Source organism: Gadus chalcogrammus, chromosome 8 (assembly GCF_026213295.1).
Source record: "Gadus chalcogrammus isolate NIFS_2021 chromosome 8, NIFS_Gcha_1.0, whole genome shotgun sequence".
Taxonomy (NCBI): domain Eukaryota; kingdom Metazoa; phylum Chordata; class Actinopteri; order Gadiformes; family Gadidae; genus Gadus; species Gadus chalcogrammus.
In genome coordinates, this window is record NC_079419.1 from 113,384 (window position 1) to 124,144 (window position 10,761).

At 46.6% G+C, this 10,761-nt stretch overlaps 1 protein-coding gene across 1 annotated transcript; it reads left to right on the forward strand.

The window, feature by feature from the left end:
• The first annotated feature begins 4,552 nt into the window (after positions 1-4,552).
• On the forward strand, positions 4,553-9,416 carry LOC130388118 (Golgi reassembly-stacking protein 2-like). Its single transcript, XM_056597461.1, has 10 exons — positions 4,553-4,718; positions 5,310-5,390; positions 5,479-5,682; positions 5,785-5,871; positions 6,613-6,743; positions 7,036-7,168; positions 7,364-7,487; positions 7,924-8,016; positions 8,095-8,205; positions 8,488-9,416. Exons 1-10 carry the CDS (start codon positions 4,656-4,658, stop codon positions 8,760-8,762), a joined length of 1,302 nt encoding a protein of 433 aa, XP_056453436.1. The 5' UTR covers positions 4,553-4,655; the 3' UTR covers positions 8,763-9,416.
• Positions 9,417-10,761: the final 1,345 nt, after the last annotated feature.

Below are 10,761 nucleotides of genomic sequence, written 5' to 3' on the forward strand. Positions count from 1 at the left end.
ACGCAATAACCCTAATTCGCCACTAGACGGCGGTGGCAGCATTAAAAAAAATAAAAAGCAATAACCTGATGGCGGCAAAATAATCATAATAATAAAAATAATAATAAAAACTGTCTGGCCAATGGAGTGGGACGTCAGACGTTGTGGCTTGATGTATTGATGGGTTACCTGTGACCATGTGGGGCGGAAGTGGCTTGATGTATTGATGGGTTACCTGTGACCATGTGGGGCGGAAGTGACTTGATGTATTGATGGGTTACCTGTGACCATGTGGGGCGGAAGTGGCTTGATGTATTGATGGGTTACCTACGACCATGTGGGGCGGAAGTGGCTTGATGTATTGATGGGTTACCTGTGACCATGTGGGGCGGAAGTGGCTTGATGTATTGATGGGTTACCTATGACCATGTGGGGCGGAAGTGGCTTGATGTATTGATGGGTTACCTACGACCATGTGGGGCGGAAGGGACTTGATATATTGATGGGTTACCTGTGACCATGTGGGGCGGAAGTGGCTTGATGTATTGATGGGTTACCTACGACCATGTGGGGCGGAAGTGGCTTGATGTATTGATGGGTTACCTACGACCATGTGGGGCGGAAGTGACTTGATGTATTGATGGGTTACCTACGACCATGTGGGGCGGAAGTGGCTTGATGTATTGATGGGTTACCTACGACCATGTGGGGCGGAAGTGGCTTGATGTATTGATGGGTTACCTACGACCATGTGGGGCGGAAGTGGCTTGATGTATTGATGGGTTACCTACGACCATGTGGGGCGGAAGGGACTTGATGTATTGATGGGTTACCTGTGACCATGTGGGGCGGAAGTGGCAAACAATTTTTCAATCGCGTGAATGCGATCGTGACATCTATGTTTATTATTGACTAAGAAGGAACAAACAAATAGACCTATAACTTACGACGCGCGTTGTCCGGTTATATCCGGTCCCAGAAGTGGCCGCTGGAAAGCTGCCACTACAAACCCTGTTCCTGATTAATTGACCGCCAGAGGAATATATCAAATACTATTATATTGTAAACTACTGCGTAATGAATAAGGGCAATTTTTTATTCGCCATTCCATTTTTTTTTCATCCCATATAAACAAACTCAATATAGTGTGCTCTATCGATTTATAAACAGTGTATATGAACAATTTCCAAAATAGGGATAGTTCTTATTTTATTTTGAATGTCAAGTTGTGGTTTTTAGATTACATTAGAATTCTAATTGATTTACTGACTTTGTTTTTACACTTGATGGCGCCATTGGACTTTTATACCTGACCGGCAGTTTGATAAAAGACACAAGTAAACGCATATTATACAACCACATAGAAATACCATACTGAGCAAGGTGCAGGGCCGTGCAGCGACCCTTTGAGGGGCAGGGGCTCAAATTCAAAAAAGGGCACATGCAAAAACCACTTCTGTCAGAGACACTGAGACAGAGTAGACATGAAACGGATTTGTCATGTCCAGTGGCGGCTGGTGATCAAAAATTTTGGTTTGGCACAGTAATAGACAGTACAGAATAGTCTGTACCGGGATGACGTGCCCGGTACAAATTTGGCACCCGGTACAAATATGGTGTGACATGCCCTGGTGCCCTCTATTGACCCACCGCCACTGGCCATGTCATGTGGCCACGTAGTTACTACAGAGTAGCCTATACAGATTCAATATAACAATGAATGCTTTCCCTTTGCAATTTCAAAAGGTTTCCCAGATAGGTTTGCTGGTAGGCTATAGAAAATAAACCGAGTGGTAGCCACTTTCACAGTCAGTTAAAACGATGCTTGTTGAAAAGCTTTTGCTGGCAAACATAGGCCTATGCTTCAAAATGAAGCTACAAAACGAGATAACTGTTACAGTTTATTTAGCATTATCAACTTAATGGTTTTGGAAACAACTGTCTGTGTCTGACTCTGTAGTGATCTTACCCTGCATTGTACCGTCTCTTAAAACAACAAGCGCATCGCACAGGCAGGCAAAGGTGAAAAGTCACGTTGATAGCCTATGACGTCACCCAGCGGCAGCTGCGCACTGAGCGCCGGTAAACGAGGCTACAAAGTACAAACTTTACTTCTCGATTATTACTTTTAGACATTTTTATTCTTGAATAATTGATTCACATGTTAATGTTTAATTGTTCATGTGTAATTTTACAAAGCATTGAAAATTAAATGACCACTCAAAAGGGCACTTTGGTCCTTCAGAGGGAAAAGGGCAGGGGCTCGGGCACCCATAGCCCCCCCCCCCTCTGCACGTGCCTGGCAAGGTGTTTCAAAGTTGACATTGAAGACAAAAATAACTAATAAATTAAATACTTTACTCAGTCGGAATAAGCATTAGGATAATTGTAATTGTTGTTCGAATATGAGGTCAAACAGTTAAGTCAAACATGTTGTCTGTACTCACCCAATGCAGTTATTCACGGAGATGTAGTCCTTCCATAGAAATATCAAATCGAGGTATATCATGCAGGCTTTTGATAGTTTGGTAAAAACTTATTGTAGTTGGATAAATGCGTCTGCTAAATAGCCTAAATGTAAATGTAAACTTCAGTCCGTCAAAGTGACATCATATAATGTATATAATGATAATTTAAATCTGCTAATAACTGAGCAGTATTAGCATTATAATAATAATGGAATGATGCTTCAGAAAAGTTAAACCTGGTTTAACTTTTCTGAAGCAGCATTCCACCACACAAATATATGACACTTACAATGTTAAAGCAACATAACCAACATAAGGTTAAGGTTAGGTTTAGGGGAAGGGGGAGGTTAAGGTTAGGGGGGCCGGAACCCTGGTCATATATATATTTGATCTATATATCTATTATGATATATCTATATCTCTTCTGATAAATACTGTAATTACAGTTTGTAAAGTACAGGGTTTCAGATAGATACTGCAGGTACAGTTTGTAAAGTACACCCCCCTACCCAGTGGTGGGTAGAGTACTGCAAATCTATACTCAAGTAAAAGTAAAATTACTTCCTTCAAAATCTACTTTAGTAAAAGTAAATATTCTAATTGGAAAACCTACTTGAGTAAGAGTGAAAAAGTACTCTGTTTTAAAGTTACTCAAATTACAAGTTACTTTACATTTTTGTATTGGAGTGCTTGGATCAGTGAAAAAGACTTAACGTGTTAGAATGCGTGAGTGAGGGAGAGAAAGAGATGCCAGTCCTAAAACATTTTAGGAGTGCATCGAAAGAGGTGAAACGATTATAAGTCGGGGCATGTGGAGAGTGTCAGTTATGCCGAAGGGGAGAATGTCGGTCTTGTCCACACCAGTCGCAGGGAGCGTGACGTCACACACACGAGACATGTAATCTTTCTCATTGTGTTTTCTCTACAGCCTTTAACTGAACAATTGCACAATAAACGGCCCAACTCTTGATAATGTAGCAACCCTAGGACATTTAAAGAGTTTGTGTATTATGTGTTGCTTTGTATTTCGTTGTCCGTTGTGCCAGTTGTTCTATGTGCATGCATTTGAATGTTCTTCTTGTCAATCAGTGTGGGGGGCGAATTATCAGGTCAGCTGGGGGAGGGCCTTGGGAGAACAGGAGGGTGGGGCTTGCACGTTGAAGGGACCGGGTTGGGGGTCGGGGGTTGCCCGGGTAACCGGTTGTAGTTAGTGTGGATTTTTGCAGTTGGTTACGGGTTTTCAGTGACCTGGTTTGTGACAGTAAAGCTCCTTCAAGGAACTTTAATGTTACTTGAATTTCAATGGAGAGAAATAATTACTTTCTCTCCATTTAAACCCATTCATATTTTTCGATCTCATAGGTCATATGGGCTCTACCGGAAGAGGCGTGACTTCGTCACTCTATTTCGGAAGAAGGGAAGGTTTACGTAAAGACACGCAAGAGCTAGAGCTTCCGAACCTCCGAGCTGTTTTGAAGGCGGCATCAGTGTCGGACTGCCATCACTATTGTTCGGGCACCCATAGCCCCCCCCCCTAACCACCCTAACCCCGCTTGATAGGAGCATATAAATAGCTACAGTTAATCAAAGTATATTATTTGAATAAAATATGATAACTACGCCTAAAAGTACCACAAACATTAAGATCATAAAAACAACAAAAAGCACAACATAGAAGCTGTCCAAAATCAATCGGGGTCTACACTCTTCAGCCTCAGTGTACCCTCTTGTCAAATAGGATAGGTCTAGCACAGCATCGTGTGTGTGTGTGTGTGTGTGTGTGTGTGTGTGTGTGTGTGTGTGTGTGTGTGTGTGTGTGTGTGTGTGTGTGTGTGTGTGTGTGTGTGTGTGTGTGTGTGTGACACACGGGCACACGTCTTATTTATTTCTATCTTTAGGTCAGTAAAGCATAGCCTTCTTTAAAACAATAACTAACCAATTGAATGAACAGTGCACGTATGTAAATTAAAAACAAAAGAAGGGTAAATGCACTACAAGGAATAGTTATTCATTCATAATCATCATTCCAGGAATGTATGATAATTGGAAAAAAAGAAAAAAAAACATATTTCCTGCCACGTAATAGCGCATGCGCATCGCCGGCTAGTTACTTGGCGACGTGTACCGGTTTGTCTGTGCAAACCATCTCACCTTTCCTGGAGAAAAATAAACACATTGAACCCTAATCAAACCTTTCACCTCAGAAGCATGGGAGGATCGCAGAGCGTGGAGATACCGGGTGGTGGTTCTGAGGGCTACCATGTTCTTCGAGTGAGTTTCTGGATCTATTTACCCCTGAAGTTAGCCTCTAGCTTAGCATCGGTGGAGCATTCGACGCTACGGATGTGGATTTGAGGCCGGAGATGTCATCTGTGGCCTCAACGAGGATGCATAGAATTGTGCATTCATTCTTGGGATTTCATTCTCGCCTTGTTGATTATTTTCGAGTTATGCATGTTCATTTTGCTCCCACTAAAGATCATGTTACTCTTGAAACCCGTAGCAGAAAATGTTGTCAATGAGTACCAGACTGACTTCACTATGCTAGTCGTCTAACCTGAATGACGGTTCAGGTGAGCGAAGAGGTTGGGTCCGCTCAGCTGTAAGTCCAGTAGAAACAACTTGTCTGCCATCGGGTTCCTGTTAGACGGCTGTCTGGTCAATTCTTCCCAAGCTTAGAAATTTGAAAACACAATTGTATGAGGGCTACAACAGTACTGAAACGAGACATATCCCGTTTGATGACATTTAACGTAAGGCTTATGGTCCCTATTGAGGATAATGATCATTGTTAGAAATGAAATCACAGCGGTGCATCAACTCGGTCAACTGGAGCGTAAAAGTCCGTCTTCCCTCCTGCAGGTTCAGGAGAACTCGCCGGGACACCGGGCGGGGCTGGAGCCGTTCTTCGACTTCATCGTGTCAATAAACAACACGAGACTGGTAAGTTGCGGCGCCGTGGAGGGAGTAGACACAAAACAAAAAATAATAATATGCTAAACATCGACATGTACCTCGACCGCCACATCAGAATAAGGACAACGACACGCTGAAGGACCTGTTGAAGGCCAGCGTGGAGAAGCCAGTGCGAATGCTGGTCTACTCCTCCAAGACCCTGGAGCTGAGGGAAGCCTCCGTCACCCCTAGCAACATGTGGGGGGGCCAGGGCTTGCTGGGGGTCTCGATTAGGTTCTGCAGCTTCGAGGGAGCCAATGAAAATGTCTGGCACGTGCTGGTAAGTAACTGATATACAACTGAAATGTATAATAAGTTAATTATCCCTTTTTAATTATTAGGAATTTGCATTGGCTGAACCTTTTGACTTTTTGGTCCACAGGATGTTGAGCCCAACTCTCCTGCGGCGCTGGCGGGCCTGCGGCCGCACACAGACTACATCATAGGGGCCGACACGGTCATGAATGAGGTAGGTGATGGGGTCAGAGGTCAGCAACATTGAGGACTTTCCGCTCTCTCTCAGCCTCATCTCACTGTCCATTCTAAAGCGGTGCCATCCTTTAGTCATACTGTTTGCTGTTATGATTCTGTAATAAAAGACAATGGGAGAAATGGGTGTGACGGCCTCAACGCCTTTCTTAGTAAAACAGGAAACCAGCGCTTGACTAAACGTTGAAGGGATTTCGGAGGGATCGGTCCTCCGTGACACTGATATAGGACGGTCAGAGTGCCAGTGAACAGCCGTATGGATCAATATAGATACAACAGTTGGAATGTTTTGCACAAGATTCACTCGGAATCAGTGACATCACCAAAAACTGGTGGACGAGGAAACAATGAAAGTGGAGGTGGCCTAATAATAATAATGGATTGAATTTATATAGCACTTTTCTAGACACTCAAAGACGCTTTACAATGAAGGGGGGACCTTACTCACCACCACCAGTGTGTAGCCCCCACTGGGGTGATGCACGGCAGCCAATCAGCGCCAGAACGCTCACCACACAACAGCTTGAGTTGGAGAGTGAGGGAATTAATGAGCCAGCCAATCATACAGGAGGATGATTAGGGGGCCAGATCGAATGAGCCTGGTGGGGCAGTTTTAGCCAGCTAATGTCCATTAGAAATGTAGTGAAACTCCATTAGAACTCCATTAGCGCTCTATTGGAACTCTGTCGATTCCCTTGGTCTCCTCCTGTCCCCATGTCAGTCAGAGGACCTGTTCTCTCTGATCGAGACCCACGAGGGGAAGGGCCTGAAGCTGTATGTTTACAACACGGACACGGACAACTGCAGAGAGGTGGTCATCACTCCCAACGGGGCCTGGGGCGGAGAGGGAAGGTAACACGCACACATGCCTGGCACACGGGACCATAGCAGCCCACATCAAGGACTAAGCCCTTATGTGTCTTGATTGCAGGTCAAATTGCAAGTTGAATTGTTGAATTGGAATTCCTGACAGCTAGTGATCCGTTAATGTGCCTGGCTGCACACAGCATTCGTTATTTGTCAACACAATTTTTCTAGACCAGAGAGGGAACAGAACATTCTAGAAAGGCTTTGATGTAGTAGAGCTCAGTTTTGGCTTGATTTCCACTCGGAACGCCGACATTCCGGTCTTGTTTGCTTCCAGCCTTGGCTGCGGGATTGGCTACGGATATCTCCACAGGATCCCCACCCGGCCCTTCGAGGAGGGCAAGAAGATCAGTTTCCACGGCAACACTCCCAGCGAGCCCTCCAGTCCGCTGAAGGACGGGTTCACCGAGGTACACACACACACACACACACACACACACACACACACACACACACACACACACACACACACACACACACACACACACACACACACACACACACACACACACACACACACACACACAGGATGTGTTTGACCGTAGTTGAGACTACCTGCTCAGCATCATCACTCTAATGACCTCGTTACCTCCCCTCTGCTTCAGGTGCAGCTCTCTGCAGTCTCGCCCCCGCCCGTCTCGGCAGCCCTCCCTGCCGGGCTACAGGATTCGCTGGCAGGCCTGTCCATCAGCTCAGCCCCGCCCACCCTCCCCTCAGAGCTCCAGACTGGTATCCTGTCTCCTGTTCTCTCCTAGACTCCAGGGGTTCCCTGTTATCCATAATACTGACGTGTGTTCCCTCTGGCAGGCTTAGGGTTAACCCTAACCCTAGTCTAGGGTTAGGGTTAACCCTAGACTAGTCTAGGGTTAGGGTTAACCCGAGACTAGGGTTAGGGTTAACCCTAACCCTAGACTAGGGTTAACCCTAAGCCTAGACTCCAGGGGTTCCCCGTTATCCACAATGCTAACGTGTGTTCCCTCTGGCAGGCTTAGGGTTAACCCTAACCCTAGTCTAGGGTTAGGGTTAACCCTAGACTAGTCTAGGGTTAGGGTTAACCCGAGACTAGGGTTAGGGTTAACCCTAACCCTAGACTAGGGTTAACCCTAAGCCTAGACTCCAGGGGTTCCCTGTTATCCACAATGCTAACGTGTGTTCCCTCTGGCAGGACCCCCCCCCCCCCCCCCCCTCCCCAGCTCCTCGGCCGGCCCCGCCCTCGCCCCCCTGCCGGCGTTTAACCCCCCCGCCACCACGCTGCCAGGTAGCGCGCACTCACACACGTCACGGGTCACTCCATCTCACACCAGCCAGGGTTTCTCATGGTGGTTTTGTGTCGCAGGTTTGATGCCGCTGCCGGCTAACCTGGCCAACCTCAACCTGGCGTTCCCGGACCTCAGCGCCATGTCCCTGGCCGGGCTGGGGGCCCTACCACCCCCCACTGGAGCGCTAGGTCAGTCCCGGGTCTCATGGTCGTTAGGGTCAGTCTGTTCAGGGGGAGAGTCCTTTGACGAGGGAGCATTAATGCACTCTAAAAACAGAGATATGAAAGGTGTATATATGAAATATGCAGAAGATACTAAGAACAGTCGTAAAGTTAATGGACCATTTGGATATATCGCCCTCATTTGAGGCTCCTCTGTTGAACAACGTGCACATCTTTTTCATAGTCAAGGGGTTCATTATCCTATTGGTCGGTTTATAAATAAGGTTCTGTCATCTCGTCACATCCCAGCGTTCCCTCCCCTGGGGTCCCTCCCTCCCCTGAGCTTCCCGGGCCTGCCCCCGCTGCCCCCGCTGCCCGCCCTCCCGATGCTTCCGTCCCAGCTCGGCCCGCTCCTGCCCCAGGGGGCCACCGGACCCCCCATGTTCACCCCCCCGCCAGCCGCCGTGTGTCCCGCGCCCCCCGCCGTCTCTTCGCCCGCTGAGGATTGCTCGGCGGCCGCCAGAGAAACGCTACCGACAGACAACAGGGAAACACCGGAGCGCGCCGGAACGCCATCGTCGTAACGGTGAAGGAGAAGGACCGTGGAACCAAAACACACCCCAGATTCTGTCTTCAGTGGACCTCTTTCTTTAACCTAATCTCTCCCTCTCTATTTATTGGTTAAGGGGGTGACAGTGCAGCTCGGTGTCACATGTGCTAACGGCTAACGTAGCCACAGAGCCCCCCCCTCCAAGGTCGCAGGGCGTGTGGGGGGAGCAGGCAGGCGGACGCCTGGTTCCATCCGGGCCTCCCTTCCCCCTGGAGCTAACCGTAGCTAGCGCTAATGCAAGGAGGAAAGGACATGGCTTCGCCAAGGTAGCGAGGAATCCCATTTCCTCGTATGACAATCCTTTGGTTTCATCTGGGCTTTCTTTTGTTTAACTTAAATGTTTCAATTCACTACTAGTGGGTAGACCCTTGACCAATAGATTCTGGCATTTATTAACCTATTTCTTAGATTTTTTGTGTGCTCTTTCCACACCATGAATGATTCTGCATTATTTTGCACCGCATGTGTATGAAATTGTTAAGACATGTCTGTCCATTCTTATTTTTGTTGTCTTTGTAAACTTTGAGAAGGCTACGATAGCCTTCCGAAGCCTGAGAGTAACTGCCAAAAAAAAGCAGCAGTTAGAAGGAAGGACCGGTGGCAGGTTACACTAGTGCCTAGTGACTAGTGCGTCCACATTCTACTGTACTGCTGCTGTGCGTGGTCAGAGTATAGATGAAGCAGAACATGGGGTGTCTGGTTACAGAAATGTTTGTTTGGGTTGAAAATGTCACTACTCCTGGCCAGGGCCAAAAATCTATAGAATACCAGAGTTGCAATTATATCTCACGGGCCATTATGTCAGTGTGGCACAACTTTCTGAAAATATTGTACAGCGTGAGAAATAAAAAACAATATAATTTTGCGTTTTTCCCCTTTTTGTTTTTTTTACTCACCACTTCGACAGGCCATATTTAAAAATGGTGGCACTGTTTGTACAAATAAAACAACCTTTTTCTATGTCCTGCATCTGGGTACTTTCAAATCAGATCCATGTTAAAAGGAGAGCCCAACCGCGCCTTAAAAGCCAGATGTGGGGTTTGCATGCATTTAACCTGTGGGCGAGTCATCGAATGCAAACCCAAGATGGAAGCTTCCTGTACAGTTGAAACAATAACATGCTATCCACACACAAAACACATGTTGTAGGACTTGTAAGGCAATCTTTATTGCATATGAATGACATGACCTGCCTTTGCGCAGTAGTTCCACCTGTCTTGTGTTGTCACCAACAGTCAAGGATGTGCCCGATGCCAACACACACTTCATACAGGTGTCCTCCAATTAAGGAGGAAGGGGTAAAACAGAATCGGAGGGGAAGGGTGTGTTTGACAGCAAAGGAGACAGAGAGCCTGAACTCATAAGCAGGTCAACTAAATTGGAATCCATAGTGAGTACAAAGTAGATTGATTCATTTGGCCCGTTGAGTGTCGCCATGAGCCATTACTGAGCGGCAGCAATCGGAATCCCTTCTACAAAACCTGAAGAGATCCAACAACATTATCCTGACGCAGGGCCGTTGACAACTCGTAAATCCTTTTCCTTTGACGTCTGTAAGGGCTTCAGCACTAAACAGCAATTAAGACTTGAATGTAGTATCGGTCAGCAGAGTGCACCATTTTATCTGTATGATCTTAACTTCCACCCCGGTATAACCCTCATTCAGGTCATGATCCAGGGGGTCTCAAGCTCAAAGGGGCACTACATAACACGTGCACATCCTCCCGCACATCCACCCGCACATCCACCCGCACTCCCACGTAATAATGCTTTTCTTCCATTTAATATTTTAGGGAAGGTTAGCATATGTTGGCATCGAGACTAGCATCTTAACAGCACAACCCTTATCCTGTTGTCTCTTCATTTGGTTTCTTAAACTGAAACGTATCATCATCCCCTTTTAGCATCATCGCACAACACACCGGGGGGGGGCGGGGGGACTTGCTACCTAACAACGATCGTTAAAACTTCTA